General features: G+C 34.9%; 1 protein-coding gene across 35 annotated transcripts in view; it reads left to right on the forward strand.

Annotated features, from left to right (window-relative positions):
* Window positions 1-23,680, forward strand: part of LOC126370072 (protein tramtrack, beta isoform-like) — a 282,534-nt gene that overhangs the window by 101,267 nt on the left and 157,587 nt on the right. Inside the window, exon 5 of one of the 35 annotated variants that reach the window (XM_050014739.1) lies at window positions 21,643-21,908. The exons of 33 other annotated variants lie outside the window; for them this stretch is intronic. In XM_050014739.1, the coding sequence (XP_049870696.1) occupies window positions 21,643-21,893 (251 nt within the window). In that variant the 3' untranslated portion in view covers window positions 21,894-21,908. Of the gene's footprint in view, window positions 1-9,761; window positions 11,017-21,642; window positions 21,909-23,680 lie in introns of those variants that run through there. One more of the 35 variants, XM_050014763.1, reaches the window with a different exon arrangement.

Consider the following 23,680-nt stretch of genomic DNA (forward strand, 5'->3'; position numbering starts at 1 on the left):
AGCCTGTGGTGTATTGAATGCTGTTTTATTTAGTTTTTCTTGTTACTAATTAATTGCATTCGCATTATATTTACATTTTGAGTTAAGTAATATAATTATACTGTTACATGAAAGATTTAAAAAACCAAAAACATAGTTTTTTTTAACTAAGCCTACAACTTTGACAACTTTTTGCATGACAGTTTTCAATAAACTCTCGCGACATCGTCTCGTTAGTAAATATCCATTTGATATTTTAATAACTAAGTTGTATTTTTCAGTCTTTGTTTAATAGACGTCATTTGCAATCAAATACTTTTTTTATGACAGCTATACCGGAGTTGATTACTACTGAGAAGGGATACCAGATGATATGTATAGACAAGTACCGGTTTGGGTTGAAGTCGGGGTGCACTGGTATGAAGAAGAGATGGGTGTGCGTCCGATGGAGCAAAGGGTGCCGAGGTTGTCTCATTACTTTTCAAGACGAAATCGTTGTCATTAGAAATGAGCATAATCATTGAAATGTTCTACCTCTTGCTTTCATATCACATAAGGCGTGAAGAGACCGTTGAACTTTCAAATAAAGTACGCTGGGTAGAATGAAATGACTGAAGTGCTTATTAGTCATAAGAACTGATAATTACTTATGTTTTCTGGCAAGAATAATTGTTTTTTTATTAAATTTTGTAAATGTATTTACGTAGGTATATAATATGCATTGATATTGATCATCGTTATTAAATTGTACGCATGTCATTTTGTCGTTGTTCTCATTATTGTTGAAGTTTGTTTAAATTCACCATAAATATGTAACAAATTTCAAGTCGTTGCAAGTTAACTTGTATTTCTGCATGTTATCATATATCAGCTAGCATCTTAATATTTTTTTCTATAATAATAAATAGTATTGATAAACATTCGTTTATAAACAGATAAACCAGTATTCATAACGACTTCTCGGGGTTACCAAATGATAAAAGTCGGCAAGTATAGATTTGGGCTGACCTCGAGATCGGCGAAAGGGCCTAGGAAGCGATGGGTGTGTGGACAGTGGAGTCGTAATGGGTGTCGTGCTTGCGTCGTCACTATCGATAACGTCATCGTTGTATCCAAGAATGAACATACACATTAAAACACTTGCAAATGGATTAGCATTATCAGAATAATTTTAAATAAAAAGTTTGAGCCCGCTGGAAACAAAAATCTGTAAATTTACTCCTTATTTGTAATTATAAGTAATTTGTTGTCCTATGTAAAATACTAATATTTACAAGTGGTAACTATTTAATAAATAAGTACATAATAATTCACCAGTCGGTAAATGCTATTCTGATTGCAAAGCTGGGCTGATAAAATTGTTAGACGTGAAATGAAATGAAAGTAATTATATGAAAAAAAGAAATGGCAAAAATATAAATATTATTGGGTCGATACTTATCCTCGATACAAAAGCAGTAGAAGACGAGGGAAGTGATAATGAAATCAATAACTTTGTTAGCTGCATGATGTAAAAAGATTCTCGAATACTTATAAGGTATTCAAGCAAGATGTGTATTTGTTTACAAAATAAAATGGAACATGAAAATTTGCTTAATATCTTTGTATATGCTATTTAAAATGCTTCTTAAAAATAATGTTGTGATTGAATAGGAAGAGGATGTTTTATTTCTCAGAAATGTTACTATGTATAAGAAAAACGTGAATTTAAAATCTTTCATCGACAAAACTTTTCACAGACGTTCCAGAATATATTACAACTTCGAGGGGATACCCGATGATTCGTGTCGGTAAATACCGTTACGGACTGAAATCTGGTTACACAGGACTGAAGAAGAGATGGGTATGTGGCCAATGGGGGTGCGGCTGTAGAGCGGTCATCGTAACAATTCATGATGATATTGTCCAGTATATCGGCCAACATACACATTGATATTCCGATGTAGGAGTGGATGTGATGAGACGGCGAAGGCGTATCTACTATAAAACACATGGAAAAAATAAATTGATACAATACCCACTATAAAGCATTTTACTATGGTCATCAACAAGTTAATGTTCATGTACATACATTTGTCAGTATACAACGATGTGAATGCCAATGTAAATTTTAAAATAAAATGAAATCTTTGAACTGCTTGTGTGGGGGTGTCATATCCCCATTTAAACGCGGTAATAACCCGTTATTATGTGCTTTAATTGTGATAATAACCGCGTAAACTTAAAACAATGCGTGTACCTACTTATGTTAAAGGAGTAGGAGACAAGGAAATTCTGGTAATGACATCAATAATTTTGTCAGATTCAATGATGATGATTTAAAACATTCTAGACAATAAGGTTTTTAAGCAAGATGTGTTTTGATTGTTTGTTCGACAAACAAGGATATGATCAAGAAGGACTTGTGTTTGTTTAATGTCTCCGAAAACGACTCATCCGATATAGCAAAGTGGAAGAGAAATATGAAGAAGGCAGACCCCACTATCAGATGGGAATAATAAATGCCAAGAGAGAGAGAGAGAGAGAGATAGAGAGAATATTATTTGTTTGTTTACTAAATAAAATAGAGGAGGGAAATTAGCTTAATGTTTATATGGTAATCTAACAGGTTTCTTAAATAAGTGTTGTGATTATATAGTAAGAGGATGTTTTATTTGTAAGAAATGATTTAAAATATGTTAGCAAAATGTTTTTTTTAGGAATGTCTAGGGCCTTTGGCGAGGTTTATCTTGCGGCTACTTTTCCTCGGCTATACAAGTTGTATAAAGCTGCAATATTTTAGGCGGATGAGACTTTCGACAAAAAATAAATTTATATACTTAAATATTTACGATTCAAAGTATGTTACGTTAGAATTTTCAGTTTGATTCAAAAGTGTTAAGGTTTAAACATACTTTATTATCACTAAAGACAATAATACATAATGTCACTTACATGAGAAAATGTCTTAAGTAATTACAAATGCTAATACCAATGAAATAATAGATAGATGTTTCATCCACAAAACTTTTTACAGATGTACCAGAATTCATTACAACTCCAAGGGGATACCAGATGATCCGTATAGGCAAATACCGTTACGGGCTAAGAACTGGTTACACTGGACTTAAAAAGAGATGGGTATGCGGTCAGTGGGGGCGCGGGTGTAGAGCGGCTATCGTCACCATCCATAATGATATCGTCTACTGCATCGGAGAACATATACATTAGATCTTATGTGTATGATACACATTAATTGCAAAATGTAAAATAAGAAGAAACAAATATGAAAAGGAAAAAGATGAAGGAAGTATTATTCCTGAAAAAAGCCCAGCTTAAAGAAAAAGGGAAACACTATTCCGACAAGTTAGTGAATGTGACGGGACGGCGAAGGCGAGTCTACAGTAAGACACAATAATAATAAACTCATTAATAGAATAGCAAGTATATTATCAAACAAAGCGATTTAATATGCTCTTCAACAAGGTAATGATCAAGTACAAAAATTTGCTAGCATACAACAATGTGAATTAAAATGTACACTTTAAAATAAAATGAATTGTTTGAAATACGTATATGTTATTTTTTGCATAGCTGTAGTGAGGTTTATCGGCAAAGTAGTACATGTTGTCTGAGGTAAATCCAATTGGGTCGTGTATTGGTTCAAGAAAAAATTTGAAATTCTGATTATTAAATAAAGACAGATCTAAAACTAACGAAAAACATTTTGTTTTTTCTATTTAACTTATTTCATGAAAAACGTAATAATACCTACATTTTGTTACGTTTTTCTAAGACGTTTTCAGTTTCAGTTTGCTTTTTCATACAAATTTCATAGTAATTTTGTGTTTTGACGTTTAGTAAAAAGTAACTGATTTGACTTGTTGGAAACTACTCTATTCTGTTTATCAAGTTAAACACCAAACAAAGGCATGAATTTTAATTGCAACTTTGATTGAAATATTAATCTCTTCTACAGAGGAACCTGTGTTCGTAAATCGAGGTGAAAGGCGGTACATACAAATGGGAGGGTATCGCTTTGGTCTGTACTCCGGATGCAAGGGACCCAACCCTAGGAAACGATGGGTCTGTGTTAATTGGTCCAGAGGTTGCCGTGCTGCTATCATCACTTTCAATGACGTCATCATTACGTTTAAAATCGAACACAATCATTGATTTACGTTTTAGAAAAATAAATTACAACAGATTCTTAACTTGGTTTCTTCTTTGTAATGAAAAATGATTGTCAGAATATTAATATTTATTTTTATAGTCTAACGTTTTGATGTTAACATGTAAGGTAATTTCCGGACAATTTTTTTTTGTAATTTCTTAGTTGTGTAATATGTGAAGTTGCGCTAATATGGGTGAATAAAATAAATAAAAATTAATCCATCTATCACGTTGGTATAACAGAAAGTTCGGTGCGTACCTACTTAGTTCCGTCTTGCGATGGATATACAGTCATGAGTGATATCATGTACCCACTTTAGAACCCCGTCGCACTTTCATATTTGACATTTAATGAGACTTACGGTTTAATTTGTCATAAAAGATAAAGTGACATGGTTTCAAAGTGTATACTCTGACCTTGGGATGTAGTCGTGAGCTTGCTGTATGAATCATTATCATCATGTACACATACGTAAGCCTTTTTCCTTCTTCCAGAGACCACGAAATTCTACTCACTACAATCCTAAAACAACACTCCAACATCGATCTCAATCGATCACGTACTTACTATTGTTAGTTCTTACAATTATTTTAAGATTACATGACTCTAAGTTTGGAAAAGTGTAATGTGAGTCGTTATATTTTCAGGTATATTGTGGCTAACGACTAAGATGGGCAACCCTATGATACAGATCGGGACAAATCGTTACGTTATGAAGCATGGGACACGTGGTGCTAAGAGTTATTTTAGATGTAGCGAGTGGCGCAGAGGATGTCGGGTCACCATCGTCACGTTGGAAGATACGATTATCAAGTTGAAGAATAACCATAATCATTATTGAGATCATTAACCTTGTTTCCATGAGGAAACATCTATAAAGTATTAGATATAAAATAATCGATCGACCTAATATCGACTGATACACCATTATGCTAATGAACGTCTCATCACTAGCTGACGTACTTTGACAGATCTAATTCTTACCGCGCATTGAATTTGAGAGTATTGTAAAATGTTATCTTTATTGAAATGTAGTCACTTATTGTACCTGTGAATTCTACTGAAGTGGGGGGTTAAAAAGGCCACATCGAAGCAATTCATTTAAAAAAGCAATGTTGAAATTTGACATTTGCGCATATAAAAGTAAGTGCGCAATGGAAACAAATATCAATAATACTTTCTTAGATGACTTGCAACAATGTGGCCTTTTAGACCCCCTGGTCGTTAGGTTTAATAAATTATAAGAGTATCGCGATATGACTGTATATGTATTAAAATTAAAAGTATGTGTGTGTTTCTGTGTTCACATGTAAGTGAATTGCATAGCGTGTTAGACTTTGAATATAGAAAGACAACAATAAATATTGCTAGTTTTAATAGAAAAATATCTGTAATGTTAGTAGTTTTTCCTGCTGAAAAAATGGTAATTGATCATTAAATGGAGTGTAAAACTCAATTTCAAAAGCAATTATGTTTTTGTTACTTATGGTGGTAGTATTTTAAAGTTAGGGACACCGTTTTTTTTATACAGATGTCTAGGCTGTGGTATATTGCAGTTTTGCAATATTATTTTAATAACGATTAAGCGCATAAAATTTAATCTGAAAAGTGGGAAAATCTCCCTACTGTGAAATAGTTGCTTGCGATGGTGAACAAAATTATGTCTGTGTAGAAATATTGTGAATTATTTGACCCAGTGCGGTTTACCATAGAAATGGTCAGAGAAAGGCGACATAATATATTTTATCTATTTGAGGATATTCAATTCAAATGAAAGTTGCCAAAACAAATGAATTCGAAGCGAGCATTATTTCTAGTTCCTGAGTTAAGGGCCGGACCAATGGGGACAATGAAAGAAATAATTTTTCGCTCTGATTTTAGTAGCGCTAATTGTTCTTAGAAATCAAAGTTTCTTTTCTATTTTGTTATAAATAAATATCTTACGCATGACATTTTACACTTTTATTGTTTTTTTATCTATCTAATACGATCAACTTATATTTAGAACCATGCTAATATTTTAATGATGCTAAAGTTTAAAATATATGAGGACTATATAATATTTACGTGATTGAAAGGAATGTCAGTAAAGCAACTATTTTTTTACAGCTGTGGTGTTTTCTATGACATCTCGAGGTAAGCCGGTGTTAGAATATGGAGGTCGCAGATACTTTCTATATAATGAAACTGGATTAAAACATTATTGGAGGTGTAATAAATGGACCAGTAAACAGTGCAGGGTGACAGTTATCACTGTCGAGTCTTGTATTGTTAGCATTAAACACGATCACACACATGCTTGAATTGCTGAAGCAGATGTTTATTTTCCTAGTGACTCGACACAGTTTTGCTCGGTTACAATTTTTAGTTAAATAAAATTTAAACTATTGAGACAATAAAAATGTTTATTATGTACTAAAAACAGCTTATATGTAGAAGATTTACAATGTTGCTGAGTTCAAAGTATGATCTATGGAAAACAATAACCATGTATGTTGTGGTTATGGCGGCGTTTTATTAATTTGATTAGGATTAAAAATTCGTCATCAATAACATCTTTAGGTGGGCAACTATTGGTAACCTTCTGCTACGCTATCTTGGAGATTGCAGTTGAAGATTGAGTAGGTCACAGTTGACGGCGTGGCCGGTGGGTTCGAATCCTTCTGTGGATGTGGTGATGGTGCCTCAGTAGAATGACGAGTACTAAGTTAATATTTTTAAGGACACGATGTCAAAGTTCTACATTATTTATTTATGGACTATATTAATATGATTTTAAGGAATGTGAAAACAATACAATATCCTTAGCATTATCCCGTTTTTCACGGGGTCCGCTTCCCTAACCTGAAGATATGACAGGTTTTTTACAGAAGCGACTGCCAGTCTGACCTTCCAACCCGCGAAGGGAAAACCAGCCCAATACAGGTTAGGCCACATTCCTCCGAAAATGCATTTCTCGGGAATGTGGCCTAATTTTTCTTAAAATGATTTTAAGGGATGTGAAAGCAAGTGTTATTTCACAGATACGAGTATGGTGTTTTCGACGTCACCACGAGGGAAGCCGGTATTAGAATATGGAGGTCGCAGATACTTTCTAGTTCATCAATCTGGCATAAAACATTATTGGAGGTGTACTAAATGGACCAGTAGACAGTGCAGGGTGACAATCATCACTATCGAATCTTGTATTGTTAGCATTAGACACGATCACACACATGCTTGAATTACTGAAGTCGTGACTAATTTTAAAATTAAATGATTGAGCCAATAAAAATGTTTGGTTTGTACAATCTTTTAAATAAAAATTTCATATTTGTGGAGATGATTTTAAATTTTGCGGCTTTGGTTAAAAATATGGTCTATGAAAAACAATAACGCGATGTAATATCGGCGATACCATGAAGTCGTAATCGTTTATAATAATACATATTAAAGTAATAAACATAAATCTTATCTTTATGCATAGCTTTTTATTATTTTGATTATGAAAAGCGACGTTCGACAGTGATTGCCCGAGTGCCTTTGTTATACACTGACTTTGACAAGTGATACTACGAATAAGGTCTTGTTCTTTTTAAATTGTACAAACGAGACCGTATAAGTGGTTACCCAGATGAATTTACTTATTTTCGCCGTTTAATTCAGGGCCCGTATATTCGACGTCGAAACATGGCAATCCGATGATTTTATGGGGCAAGTTCCGCTACAATAAGCATAGCAGCAGTAAGGGGCACAGATTGTTCTTCGTGTGCAGCAAGTGGGCTCAGGGCTGCAGGTCCTCCATCACCACCATCGACGGTGAGATCGTTAAGGTCAAAGACACTCATCTCCACACCTAGAACATTCTATGTAATACTATGTAGGTACATGTTTATTTTAGCAATTGTGTAAATACGTAACTGATATTATTATTGTGTTCTAATTAGTTATGTCTATTTTTTGTCGGGAATTCTAGGATTTGTGATCACCTCAGACATCGTATTATATATTATGTGTGGGTAGTTCGACCCTGAAATTACCAACCCTGGTGGCAGGGTTATTATGGAGCCGCTTAAAACTCCCGACATGGCTCATGTAACGATGAACGAGCTTCATAATTCTAGGACCAATGCTATCCTACTTTCGGACAATCAGAGTGAATCACCTGCAATGTCCTAACCAAACTTGGAATATTTTTGTCTCTGAGAATAATTAGGTATCATCCTGGTAACCTCTTTAGGTAACTAACGGGAGCCTTTTGCTGCGCTTTAATGGAGATCTCAGGTAAAGGCTGAGTAAGGTGCGCTTGACGGCGTTGGCGACGTGATACATCTACGTGATTCTGCTCGTACAAAACCTTCGCGGTGTCAGGCGGCAAGGAGACAGGCAGCACGGCCTTGGTTCGCGCAGGTGACGTTAAGACTACAGTTGCTGTCGTATCAGTCATATTACGCGTCCTGCAGACTCGACAAATATCACATTACACGTGGTCGCCGCAGCCAGTCGCGTCATTTGCATTCTTTGGCAATATCGTAACTGGGTCAGCTACTGGCCAACTCACGTCACAAGTCTTCGCAGTGGTCTCCAGTTTGGTTTTCATATAAGTCAAATCAGTCCTTAACAAGATGTCCTTAAGTACCTACCCGCTTGACGTCAACATGGTCAAATGACACAGGCGACAGCTTGTTTAGGTCCGGCGCTACTTAGGCCAGGATATCCGGCTCTCCTTGAACATTCGAAAAACGTTCTGTCCCTCTTCCTCTTATTTTTCTTTTATGAGTTGACCATCCATTTAATTTATCTAGTGTAGAATAAGTACATAAAGTGTTTAAATATGTATATTTCATATAATTGTTTGTTGCGCTATTTATATTTACAATAATTTGGTTTTTCCTCTAATTTGTTTAAAAATGTGTAAATAAAAATGTCTAATTTGTTTAAAAATGTGTGAAAAGACGTATTTAATTACAGTGTTTGAATATCGGCTGATTGCTTTCTTTTAAAACAAGTTACAGAATAAGTCCTAACTTTTCAGATCACCCAATTTTCTTCACCAGTGGTCGAGGTTATCCGGCAATGATATTTGGGTTTCAAAAATACAACCTCAACAATTCAGGTGGACCCAAACAGATATGGCGGTGCAACCAGTGGAGGAGGAAAGGTTGCCGGAACACCGTCACCGTTATCGGAGGCAAAGTCATGAAGCAAGGCAGACCTCACAATCACGACCGCGACTTCGAATAAACCAAAAGCTATATTAACATCATTATTATTGGTTTCTAGTAGTTTGTCTTCAATTTTTTCTAAGTGTTAGCCATTTCCAAACCCTTAATGTAAGTCAATGTTTTATATTACAATCCTGTCGTGTACTAGTATCGCTTCTTATTTACGTTTATTATTATCTTTGTCCTCATTAATTAAATTGTATCTCTACAAATAACTTTTTATTTTTTGCATTCCTTAGACCTATCTTCTTTGTGGTATTCATTTTAATTATTAAAATGTTTACATTACTAGTTGTGTTTGTCTTTTTTTTTGTAATCGTTATTTATGTAAGTAGTTAACTAAATTTCTGAACATAAATTATATTCTTGAAACAAACTCAATGTTTCAAAATCAGTTTTTGTGTTAATATTTTTATTTTTTTCAGGGAGTGTAGTGCAAGAAATAGGTTCAGAAAATCGTTCGGGGGCAGTGTATGCTTTGTCCAAGTATGGTAGACCAGTGATTCTGCTTGGTGAAGGGAGATTCAATCACCACACCACGAAGGGGGCCAAGTCTGTATGGCGCTGCGTGAAGTGGAGTGATGGTTGCCGAGCCTGTCTTACAACAGTTGACAGTGTACTTGTTAAAGTCACTGATGATCACTCTCATATGCGACTGTAAAAGGATTTTTTAAACGAAAGTTGGTATTGTATTTTTTAATTTATTTACATGAATTTTCATGAATTTTCCGACCGGAAATTCCACTTGATATCAATTCAGAATCAACCCCCTCAGTATTCGTTACGGTGTTACTAACACCCATACATACTTGTATGGCTACTGGTACGTACTTGTACGAGGTGTAAATGATATCGTAACGAGTACTGAGGGAGATGATTCAGCTCATTATTCTGAATTAATATCAAGTGGATTTTCCTTCGCATGTGTACAATTAAAATACTAACACCTGTATACAATTTTGACGCTTAGCATCGCTAAGCTAAGGCTAGACTGGACTTTGGTAGGAACTTATATCACAATCAAAATCCCTAAGATTTGATGAGTTTGACATACACCCCTCTGGTTTGCGTTTGACCACCTCATTTGATAGTAATTTCTTAATGTGACAGCTCTATGCGAATCTGTTAAATTTTTGTCCGGAGATTCCGATAGCGAAATTCAGGTTCAGGACTATACTTTATATGATTAATATACATATTGAAATGAAAATGAATGAAAATAAACATATTATTATCAATTAATTTATTATTGTAATATTTTTATTACAATACAATACAACTGCATAATATGATAATCTCTGGTAATTCGAAATATAGTTTCTATTCTATTATTTTTTTATTAAATTTTTAAGGATCTCATTGTAATTTAATTTCGAATTACCAGAGATTATCATATTATGCAGTTTACGACTAAATGTAAAAATATTCAATTTTATTGTTTATGATTAGACTATGATTTGTCATCAGGAACGTGGTCTTACAAAGTAGTAGGCAGTCTAACAAAGTAATTATTTTGATTTACTATCTAGTGTAAAGATAGTCATGGTTAGAAGTCCCTTCCAGAGGGACTTGAGGGGGTAAGTATAAAATTGTGTAGTTAATTGTCCTTTTATATTTTTTGAATGACCATTATGAAATCTACTTCTTTTAATTCTACTTTAAATATAACATTGAAAAATCTTGGTGCGTTTTCGTTCACATACTGACATAAACTCAGGCCCGTATTCCCTTATGTGGCGGATAGCGCAACAAGAAATTAGAACAGCTTGAGGATATTTAGGCTGTGGTGCACTCTAGGTTAAATAGGCTATCAGCTATCCAGAATTTATTCGGATGATAGCAGTACCTACTATAAAGTGACATCTTACCGGCATATAGAATACCAGACAGCTCTGTAGCTCTTCTTGGCACTTGCTATTCCCACCAGACGACTGGATTTGCCCCTTAGTGATCTTCCTCCTCGTATTCTCATTCAATCATGTATTTCCAGCCGTTTGGATGGAGTGCAAAGAGGGCGAGCAGTGGCTCGAGTTGGGAAACTACCGTTACCACAGACACAGCAGCTGTCAAGATCATAGCAGTGGTTAGATGGATGCCGTGCCTCTCGCACCACTTTTGAAAATAGTATCGACAGGATCAATTCGGATCATACTCATTACTATACTCATAAATTATCTGTCAGTATAATAACGTTAAATGGTGCCGATGGTGGTACAGGCAGGCATAAACTTAAATTTATTTATTCAAATTCAAAAATATCTTTATTCAGTAGGTAACATAGTTACACTTTGAATGGTAAATTTTTACATAACGAACGTCTCATCCGCCTGAAACTACTGCAGCTTTTCATAACCTGCAAAAGAAGCTGCAAGACAACCTCGGCACAGGGCCCTAGACGTTCTTTAAAAAAAAAATAAACATAAAATATTGTTATATGGTCTTAAGGCCCAAAGTCCCTTTAAAATCTAAATCCCATTGTTTAACTATTGTGTCTGGAAATCCGGGCCTTACGAGGTTATAATTGAGTTATTTAGCTGCCTAATATCAGTTCTCAGGCAGTTAATCCCATGCATTCATATCTTCTAAATAATCACTAACTTTATAATAACCTTTTTTTGTAGTTTCTGTTTAACTACTGTCTTAAAACAGTTGAAAGGCAAATTCTGAATGTCAATGGGAATCTTATTGTAAAAACTATTTTCTCTATCACTTTCTTACAACCATTATCTTACATTTTACGTGAAGGAAAGAACTATTTTTGAGATGTTCAACTAAAATAATATACGTTTTGTTTGCCAGAATGAGAACTAAACTTCAAACGCTTGAAAACTAAAATCGTGACTTGGTAATTTGTGCCGTGAGGCAAATGTGATGATCGGGGTGCGGTAAGTGGTCTGTAATTTTTTTGTGGTGTACTTCGGAAATTTTGTAGTATTTTATTAATTTTCGGCAGATCAGGCAGCTATGATGGGAGATGTAAAGTTGAACAGGACTGACGTAGGTCTGTTTTATAACATCCTGTCGCAACTTAACTCAGATAAAGCGAGATATCTGTTTTGTATCACTTGCTCTATATCTAGTTTGTTTAGATTAAATTACAGTTACATTAAACGTTACCTTCTCGTAATTACGAGAAAAATACGAATACTCATGGTACGTCACTAAGCTATGCAATAAAATGTAGAAAGTTTACGTGTTTAAGTTTTTGTATTTATAGTAAATTATAATTTCGTCGAAAATACATGGAGATGATAAAATTAATTCTGTATCTCGTCCTATTTTTATCCCTCTTTTTTGTAAAAGTAGTGAAGATCAGCTTATTTTTTAGCGTGAATGTATTTTTAGGGGTTATGTGTAATTATGTGATAATGACAGATATTTATTGTTACAGCTAAGGCATGGTACTCAAAGTCTATACGCGGCAATCCGGTACTGCACGTTGGAAATTACCGGTACCATAGACAACGTTACACTCGCTACAGGGCGTGCCAGAAAGTGCAATGGTTGTGCGAAAATTGGACAAAACAAAATGGTTGCAGGGCCTCTGCTATCACATTCAACGAAATGGTGGTCTCACTTAAGAATCAGCATAACCACTAATGGTTAAAATAATGTTATTAATTTATTTATTGAAATTCGTACTCATTGTACTTTAAAGTAGGTGTGTCTAGTCTAGTATTTGTGTGATTAATAACTAATATATATACATTGTTTTAAGTTTACGCAGTTATTATCATAATTAAAACACATAATAACGGGTTCTTACCGCGTTTAAATGGGGATATGAGACTCCCGATATTTCGACACTGTTGCAAGTGCCATGATCACGGGATAACTGATGAGATTGGAGTGGAGTAGTAGTATCCCCATTTAAACGCGGTAAGAACCCTTTATTATGTGTTTTAATTAACTAATATATAGATGAATATAACCGTTGTTGTTTGGGTTTTTTGTTTTATAACCACACGGTAAGAAGGTAGTACTTGTTAATCATAGTAAATGTTAAGAAAATGACTTTGAGCGGAGACATAAAATGTTAAACATAGTATTTTTTTATTTTAGTGTTTTACTCGTCGTCAAAGCGCGGTCTACCAGTAATACAAGTGGGTCCGTACCGGTATTATCAGGAGAAGCGTACCAGAGGGAAGATCAAGGTCCGGTGGCCGTGTAGCCAGTGGAGCAAGGGATGTAGGGCCACCATCGTCACGATGAATGGACAAATTGTACACTCCATCAACCGACATAGTCATTGACGAATGTTTAACTTTTAGGTGTTATTTTTTAAGTTTTCAATCACCACCTATCGTTGGTCCAACAGAAAGCTCGGTGAGGTGTGGGTACTTAGTACATTTTGGATGGATGGATGTAGCTTTGACTACTCCGATTGGGATATAATCGCGAGCTGATGTTATGTTATGAAAATAATTAGCAATTTTGTTCTAATAAATAATAACATTGTTGGGTTTTTTATTAAAGTTCCGTATAAATTAAGTTTAGAAGATTATGATAAACAATATAATATATAACATTATGTGTTATTTTTAAGGTGATTTTAGATTCAAAACAGTACGGTATTGAATTCGTTTGAATGATGTTAGTCTTGTTTTTCTCGTCCTTTTATATTAAACTATTTCTATGCTATTCTTTTCTATTCTAAAAGAAATTATGTTACTAGTCTACGTACCTATATTTTGTATACTTACCTCTAGAGTGTACCTACATATTTGTGCGGTATATTTGTATTAAGTTTTACAAGACGTTACATTACAGCTGTGATACCTACTACAATCAATGATAATTTAATAAAAAAAAAAAAACAACTCGTGATTAAAGTCTTTTTCTGATTTACAACTTTATTTTATGCATTTATTAAAAAGATAACAGATAATATAATTACGAATTTCAGTGTTGTCCTTCTTTTGTTTTTATTATGTATTGGTGCCGATTCTAGCGAACAAAACTTAATTTAATTTTAATTTGACATAGTGACACCTCTAAAAATAGTGCCGTCCATTACTTACGTTAAGTGCAAGACAGTGATGGAGTTAGGTTTAGAACTGTCAAATTAAATTAAATTTAAGTTGGTTGTCAAAATTAGGAGGTACTATTGTAAAACGAAATGAATAATTATAATTATCATCTTTTATCCCGTTTTTCACAGGGTTCGCTTACGTAACCTTAAGGTCCGATTTTTTATGTAAGCTGCCTGACTGACCTTCAAACCTAAAGAGAAAACCACTTAATAATATAATAATAAACCATTTATTTTTGACTACAAAAGCCCATACAATAAATACCAATTTTTAATTTCTAGATCTTATATGGGGCGTGTCTCAGCGTGGTCGGCCGATGATAGTCATCGGGCGATACCGGTACATCCAGCGTTGGGGCCAGGAGTCGTTAGTGAAGAAGCGGTGGCTCTGTCATAGATGGCGCGACGGGCGCTGCCGTGCCAACGTGGTCACTATAGAAGACATGATCATCAGCCATAAAAGCGATCACAACCATTAATACCTCATCATCGTCATCATCATCAATGGTCTCCGTGATCCAGTGGTTGAGCGTTGAACTCACTATCCGGAAGCCCCGGGTTTGAATCTCGGTGGGGACATATCACAACAATCACTTTCTGAGCCCTGTTTTGGTTAGGACATTGCAGGCTGATCACCCCATTGTCCGAAAGTACAGCCACGTTAAGCCATTGGTCCTGGTTACTACTTTGGTACTGATGTAAATACGTAGTCCTGACACCAAGGTTGATGAGGTTGGTAATCCACCTCATAACCCTAAATCATAGGGGGGAGTGGAAGAAAGGGAGAGATGACTTTGCCCTGCAGTGGGACGTTGTAATTAGTTCCTTCTATAAAATAAATAAATGTAAGTGCACGATTATATTCAGATTTTATCAGATGCACGTGATTGTAGTCAGAGGTACAAGCAGCTCATGAAGTTACCATCCTACATAAAAAATACTACGTCACTAAATATCTTCAAATCCCAGCTGCGTAAACATATCATGTGTACCATAGAATAATCTTGTAAAACTTTAAGTAAGTAACTAAATGAACAACCTGTATCTGTGAACGCCAATCCCTTCCTTTAACTAGTTTGTCGATGAGCGATAGGTAGTCATACTTCGCTCACACTTGTAAACAACGTATCAAAGCGATGTATTTCTTGTTTTTGGTAAGTTTTTATATGCATACCCTCTCTGCCCGCTCAACGGCACTTTATCTATCTTCTGTAAAAGCATTTAGTTCTCATGTTAAGTGACTATGTATAGTTTTTTTATGAGAATAAAGTTCTTTAAACTGAACTAAGTAGATACCTACCCGCGTTTCACCAATCTTTATTAGACTATGGTGATAGGTGGCGCTGTTGAAAAGTATCGCCATAGTAAAGGAAATTCGGTCTTACGACTATAATAGTCAGTGTCGGTTTATTTAACGCGAACTGTCCAGAATAGGTCACAGTTGGAAAATGAATGTCTCTTCTAATTCTGTTATCCCCTGTTGGGATGTAGGGCTCTAAAAATTGCTCCCATGACACGCTGAGACTTTTTAATTCCCGGTCTACCGAGAGTCGCCAGGTCTCTCTGGGCCTCCCCTTTTGCGTTTTCCACGCGCATACCAGATCAGAACTCGTCGGGACGGGTTTTCCACAGGTCTTCTAAGGACATGACCAATCCACCGCCACTTCCGTGTGCGGATATCAGCCTCCACAGTATTTTTCTCAGTCAATCTCCGCAGTATTGAGTTTGTAATAGTTTTAGGCCAGATGTTTAATATTTGCCGTAAACATTCATTTATAAACACTGGGACCGGCAATCAGGTTTTTAAGGCAAACCATGCCTCGCACCCGTATAGGGACAGACTTAACGTTGGAGGTGAAAATTCTCATGATAATAGTGGCTTCGTTCTTCATGATAATAGTGGACGACTTTCTGACCGGCTTCAGTTGACCGAATGCGGCTCTAGCTTTATTGACGCGAGTCTCGACGTCTGCCTCTGTGCCCCCGCCGGCATCCAGTCCCGCGTGGAGTATGAATAAAACTTTAAAATCGTGCGAGTTAACATAATTAGGTACATAATCTACCTCTACCTCGTAGTATGTATATATTATGTAATATCATTAGTGTCATCTACTCACTAAGAAACTTAAGACCATAAAAAACGAAGTCGTCATTTATAAGTGACCGTAATATTTGGAACTAGTAATTCCTTTTATACACTATAAATCACTTGGAGCATACAATTTTGTCTTTTCATTTGTTGCTAATATTTTTGATATATTTTTTTATGAACTGTATTTAATAATACATTCCATTACAATAATACATGCGTGCTTTTCAATGATGAAATAGCAATAAAAAAACTTAACACCGAATAATAACTGTACATTTGAGAATTAGCTATTTATTCGTGTAAATCTGAAGGTATATTCAACTATTGTTGTCTGTTTTTTGAAGGTTTCTTTTATCAGCATATTGTGAGATTGCGAGTTTTATTACTAAGTAGGTAGTGTATTTCTATGTGCGAAGTACAATATTAGGGCAACCCGGTAACAATAGGACTAAATTGGGACAGGTATACTGTCACAACTGCTTTTGTATTTATTTCCTACAAATTGTAAATAATTTAAATCTTAATTATCGATTAGAATATTATTTTACATGTAAACTTTATGTAAATTTGATAATAAACAAAAAATAATTTGCATTTCTTATTTAAAAAATGTGTCATTTCTAACATGATGGACAATTGTTATTGGCGATAGGCTGATTGATCCTTTGTCACCATAAGGTTCATCATATTCATCTTAGGACTTCGTATCAGCAGTGACTGCAAGTTGTCTTTCATTACTTGTGGCTCTGTCTAGGGATTGTAGGTGTCAAATGACCGAAATAAGCGCGAACGCTAGGCGGCGCTGCTTTCATGCACATAGCTAATACAAATAAATGGTTGTATATACGCTTATCAAATGTGTTTCTCTTAGAAATATACTGGTGACTAAAATACGGGACTTTTATTTTACTATTGCTTTAATTTTACTTCTAAATAACAACTTGAGGCTGGAAATTGGAGGAAGGAGCACCAGAAGTACATACACTTCCATTAAAAACCCTGAAATCTTTAAATGCATTTTTGACAAAGACAAATGTGGGTACAAATCAGTCAGTGTAACTGAGATCTTATTTTTGTTAAGAAACATAATGGGGCATTTCAAAATGTTGAGGTAGCACCTTTAGATTCTGTCTGTTAAATACTGTTATTCAGCAATAGTATTGACTAGGACCGAATGAATTGGGCTTGTGCATTTTTCACGCGATATAACATACATATTATTGATATTTGAATAATAGTTTTTGAACTGTTTTCGTGTGACATCGCTGTACTTATTAAATAAATACTTTTTAGTAGAGTTAAATAGTGATAAAAATTTCGTAGTAATTAACTATAGTCTAACTATAATCCAATCTAAAAAACTTTCAATTAATTAATGATTCGGCCAAACATGCTAACAGTCAAAATTTTTCGAAGACGTTCATGCTGAACTACAACATGTTAAAATTATTTTGTAATGATCGTCACTTCGGCCGCAGAAACGCTGTTTGAATCATTTGATTAATATGTAAAGGCCTGAGATGAGATGATGATGATCGTCACTTACCATTGGGTGAGATTGGCCCTATTATAGGTAATATTATACATATTTATAAAAAAAAAACTTTCAGATCCGGTGTATACGACGAGCAGACGTGGTCGGCCGGTGATACAGATTGGTAGACACAGGTTTAACCAGCGGAGTAACACCAAAGGGCCAAAGGTGCAATGGCTCTGCGTCAAATGGTGGACGGGCTGCCGAGCCTCACTCTTCACCGTCGCAGATGAAGTTATCACTGCCAGAAATGTGCACAATCACTGATTTCTTGGGAAGTTTTTGTGAGTACTACTACTGGCTGCCGAGTAAATCCAATGAATGTGAGAATGTGATACTAATTTATTAGCATGTCTTTGTATGCTCACTTCTGAAAGAAAAGTGTGTTGTGAAAAGTGGATGTTCATTATAATTAACTGAACTACGAAAACCTGTCTTTGTATTGTATACTGTCGTATTCATTAGATTATTAAATATTTAAAATAAATGTAGTAGTTTATTTTCTAGATTGTTCTCTATAAAACGACATGGATAACGCCGAAATCCCGTGAGATTAAAATGCAACATGTTTCATTGTGGTCTCAATTCATAGGTTCTTTCTAATGGGTTCATGCTTTCAGTGCTCCACTATTCTGTCCTCCATAATTCTTGTTTAACACGGCTGGGTTCATAGTTAACCATAGACTTTCTTGAGCAATGTCATTTATTGTTATTATTCTAAAGCTTTTCCTTTCAGGGCCAATATTCACAAAGACGCGGCAGGGCCGGCCGGCGATACAGATCGGGAGATTCATATATAATATGCATAGTCGCTGTAAGGGTCCTAAGGTACAATGGCTATGTCGCAAGTGGAGTATGGGCTGCCGAGCTACCGTCACCACTGTCGAATGCGAGATCATCAAGTTTAACAATATTCATATACATTGAATTTCCATCATTTTATTTCTGTTTTATTTATTTAATTTGACAGTGAATTTTCAAGTTTTTGGCTTTAGTTATGTTACATTAGTCAAGTTTTATTTCATATTAAATAATAAAAAAAATATCTCCACCGTGAAGTTGTCTTCAAAATGTTATAAAGCAATAAGACCTGATATAGAAATAGGAATGTTTTATTGCAACCATGACTTCGTACAAAATGTGGTGTTCTTATGGTTGTGATTGATTGTTCAGTTAAATTTTGTATGCAATAAATTGTTTAATTTTGCATTACCTTTATATGTTTTTAGTATCTTCAACGAATCTGAATGAGTTATATATAGTCAATAGTCATAAACGATTATGTCAGGTAGGTCACTATAATCTCTTGCATGTTGTAATGTCAATGACCGATGTTATTAACCTTGGTCAGAGTTATTTTACTTCTATTCTTGGTGAAATAATGTGCTTACTATAATGATGTCAACTTCCAGAGATAGTATTCAGCACTTCGAGGTTTGGCAAGCCTGCGCTTTGTTGGGGCAACTTTCGTTATAATCGCTACCACAGCAGCAGTCATGGCCCCAAGAATGTATGGCGCTGTGTCAAATGGGCCAGCAGCAACTGTCGAGCTAGTCTTGTCACTCACGATAATGATATCATCCACGTGAAAAGAAACCATAACCACAACTAAATATGGTCAAAAGTAACCCTATATCTAACGACTGATAGTTCAGTAATGTAAAATTGGTCTAACGTCAAAGCTACCTCTTTACAATTTGTTGTAAAACAAATCTTGGTTAGAAAGGAAATACAATGCAAAAATTATCTATATTAGTTTCGCATGAATGAATAAATATGAAAAAAACAGCGAGCAGGCATTAGCTGTAAAAAAGGAAAGTCCAGTTGTATACTTTTAAACTCTTAAATACTCTGAAATATCTTCGAACCATGTTTTGCAGTCAGACGGAAGGAATGAGTAGCTGGAATAAAATACTGATTTAGTAATAGAAAAAGAACGGTTTCGACTATTTAGAGGTAACATTTTGTAGCATAAGGTTTATTTACCTACTTCGGTCAAAAGTGAAAGGTGTGATTTTATGAAATATATACACTTGAACAAACTCTGAAGTATAATTTCACCATATTGTTTGTCTCTACGTTATCTGTAGGACTATAAATATATTTGTCACTAACTTCATGTTTTATTCCTGTTAATGTAGAAGTGTATTGATTTTTTCTCGTGATTAAATTAATTGGATTTTTCAGGTTTGTTCTCAGAAAACGTACCACAATTTATCCTGTCTCGTTTTGGCAATCCGGTGATATTGTATGGTGGTTGTCGATATAATCTTCACCCAGCTTATAGTTCGGAACGCAAGATCAAGAAGACATGGCTCTGTTCTAGGACCAGTGCTGGGTGCAGGACTAAGATATATACCATCGGACCTAGAGTCATAGAGATCAGGGGGACTCATTGTCATTAAAAGTAACGCATTATGTGTCACAAGTTAAGTTGCGAATCGGCACCGGCTACCGAGGTAGACGCGACTTTGTCTGACAAAATATTGCGGGCTTTACGTATTTACGCTGCGTGCTTATGTACATAGACAGAGAGCCGTTTTCTCCTGATTTGTTATTTATTACATTACCTTAGCCAATTTGTAAACGATTATGACAATGGATAGAGACAGTGATAAAAATACCTATATTACACGTTAGATATAAGGTGACATGTCTATCCCGTATATTTTTATCACTGTTACTGTCGATCGGCATAATCGTTTGCAACTTAGCTAAGGCCCCAGGACATTTTCATGTTACTTAGATTTTTTTATTGCTACTTGCATAGTTGATTGGGATACACAGGCTAAAGTGCACTTATACCTCGTACATAATTGCCACCAAACCCAGAGTTCCACTGCCTTGTTTGCGAAAAAAATGTGGTTGACAGAGTTTAAATATAATAGTGTATTTCCTCGAATAGTAATATAAATGTTAATAAAGAGAGATATAAATTAAATTACCAATCGTGTTTAACCAATATAGCTATAAGTAAATTAAAATACATTTAGATTTGTTTTTTGAAAATGATTATTTCTAAATAAAAATGCGTCTTTTATCACGTGTGTTAAATGTTTTTCAGGTTCATTCAATATTTTATGTTTGTAATTGTATTATGAACTACGTAAAGTCTCTAAAATATTAGATATTTTGTAGAACTTATTTGACACTTGACTGCAATAATTTATACCTATTACTTATTGTGACATAAGATTTCTTATTATTTGAACACAATAAATTCAAGAATACGATGAACAGTTTCATTTGTATAATGAAAAAGAGACCCAATTTTTAAATAGTACCTACTTGCTTGGATGGATCGTACAGAAAGTAAAGGTTTAGTGGTTATAAAGTTTGCTTCTTGACGATACTGGTGAAGTTGATAATATAATAGATGAATAAATAAAAAAAAAAACTATATGAGTCTTCAGTCTATCTTGCGAGACTATGCTAGCTGCTTAAGGTTACTCATAAAACATAAACATAAAATTAAATAGTCTATATACGTACCACTTCTGGGCACAGAAAGGTTGCTCCATAATGTAAAATATCTAGATATATGATCTGTTACACACCTTGTAAACTAGGAAATATCCCGCGAATGTTTTGACGGATTTATCCATTTCAACACCTTGTGCTAATAAAAAAAAATATTGTTGACAGTAGCAGAATACGCTGTTACACGGATGGGTCGCCCTATGTTGCTTCACGCTGGCTACAGCTACTATAGAAACAACAGAAGCAGAGGCTGTAAGCTTGTATGGTTCTGCTCCTACAGTAAAAACGTATGCAAATGCAGAGCCTCCGTAGTCACCTTTCAAAATGCAATAATTCAATTTAAGAATATCCACAATCACTCACCGCAAGCATCCCAGGTGAAAAGGTGTAAAATAAAAATTGAGGAATCATCTCATTGATGAGTGAGGTCCATTTATTGAGGACATGCACCACCACAATATGACAATTTTTGTTTTCTGTTGAATTGTCGTTATGTGTACTTACCTAAGTTTTAAATCTGATGTTATTGTATTGAGTGTGTGTGGCATCCATTTACAAATTAATAATTTATTTTTTCTATGTGCCTTAATATAAAGATAATAAAATATGTTATAATAATTATTACTTTTAGGCCAATTGCTTTGCTATTATATAAATACAAAAACGGAAGCGACTTTTAAGACAACATAAGCTTACGAATACTCCTAATTGGAGTAGTCACAGGTACATTTATCACATGATGAACCAAGTACCCACGCCTCACCAATATAACGTAATAAGTGGTGAGCCGTATCGCTGTTACTTTTTAAAATATCTCCATAACATAATCCTCCATTTTTCTTTTACTTTTATTGAAATGATAAGTCCTATAGGGTGTCGTAAATAAGAACTATTATCTATTAGTAATATAACCAGTTGTTAAGAATAAAAATGTTATAAAAAAATTAGTTTGTTTATCTAGATAATTGATATCACGATGTTCCACGATTTGTGCCCAATTTACAACAATAAAAGGTTTCTAGCTTGCCTTGTACCTGTTTTGTGTTCGTGTGTGCAATGGAGTGTTTAAAAACTTTAGCAATCCCATTAACCTTATTTTTCTCATTTCAGTTCCATTTTTTATCACCACGGTGAAAGGCAAGTCGGTGCAGATCGGTCGGTACCGGTACTACAAGGATACACGCACTAGGGGTCCTAAGTCGACTTGGTACTGCAAGTACGGAGGCAACCCGTCCTGTCGCGGCTCTGTCGTCGTCTACAACGACATGATCCTCAAAATCAATGACAACCATAATCATTAGGATCATACATAATCATAAACAGCCTATATACGGGGTGTTAGTGACATCGTAACGAATATCGAGGGGGATGATTCAGACCATGATTCTGAATTAATATCAAGTGAAATTTTCCGTCGCAAAAATCACGATTCTTTTTTAGTTTTTTTAAATTATTTTCAATTTTATACTTTTGCGATGGAAAATTACACTTGATATTAACTCAGAATAATCGGTCGAATCATCCCTCTCAGAATTCGTTACGATGTCACTCACATCCCATACAAGTACATGCATGTAGCCATACAAGTAGGTATGGGTGTTAGTGACACCGTAACGAATACTGTGCAGGATGGTTGAGACCATTTTTCTGAGTTGATATCAAATGACTAACACCCTGTATATCCCTTTGCTGGGTACGGGCCTCCTCTCAATCAACCGGAGGGTGTATGGAGTATGCTCCACTATGCTGCGTCGCTGCGGGTTGATGGAGGTGTTTTTATACAGCGGCTTAGCGTGCCCTCCGTAGCGTAAAATAATCTTACTTTTTCGAACAATCAGGTGATTCAAACCTGTGATACCAAAAAAAGACAGGCTCACAAAGTGATTTCGACAACATCCTCATTGGAAATTAAACCTGGATCTTCATAATCATACATTTCAAAATAAATTTGAGTGTCGAAGTGAGATCCTTCTTTGTTGAAGTCCGTTAATAATAAGATCTCTATAGTTGTTAGGTTAGTATACGATAAATTATAATTGAAATTTAATTAATAGAAAGAAATTATATTTGAAATTGTTTAGAAAGATTCTAAAGACATTAAGGTTACTTGTATGTATTGCATGCTGATCTCATGTATCTCAAGTATTATCATGATTACCATTGATTTTACGAAGCTTGTGTGAATTTCATTAACTTTTTATAATTA

The sequence above is a fragment of the Pectinophora gossypiella genome, chromosome 10 (genome assembly GCF_024362695.1).
Source record: "Pectinophora gossypiella chromosome 10, ilPecGoss1.1, whole genome shotgun sequence".
Lineage (NCBI taxonomy): Eukaryota > Metazoa > Arthropoda > Insecta > Lepidoptera > Gelechiidae > Pectinophora > Pectinophora gossypiella.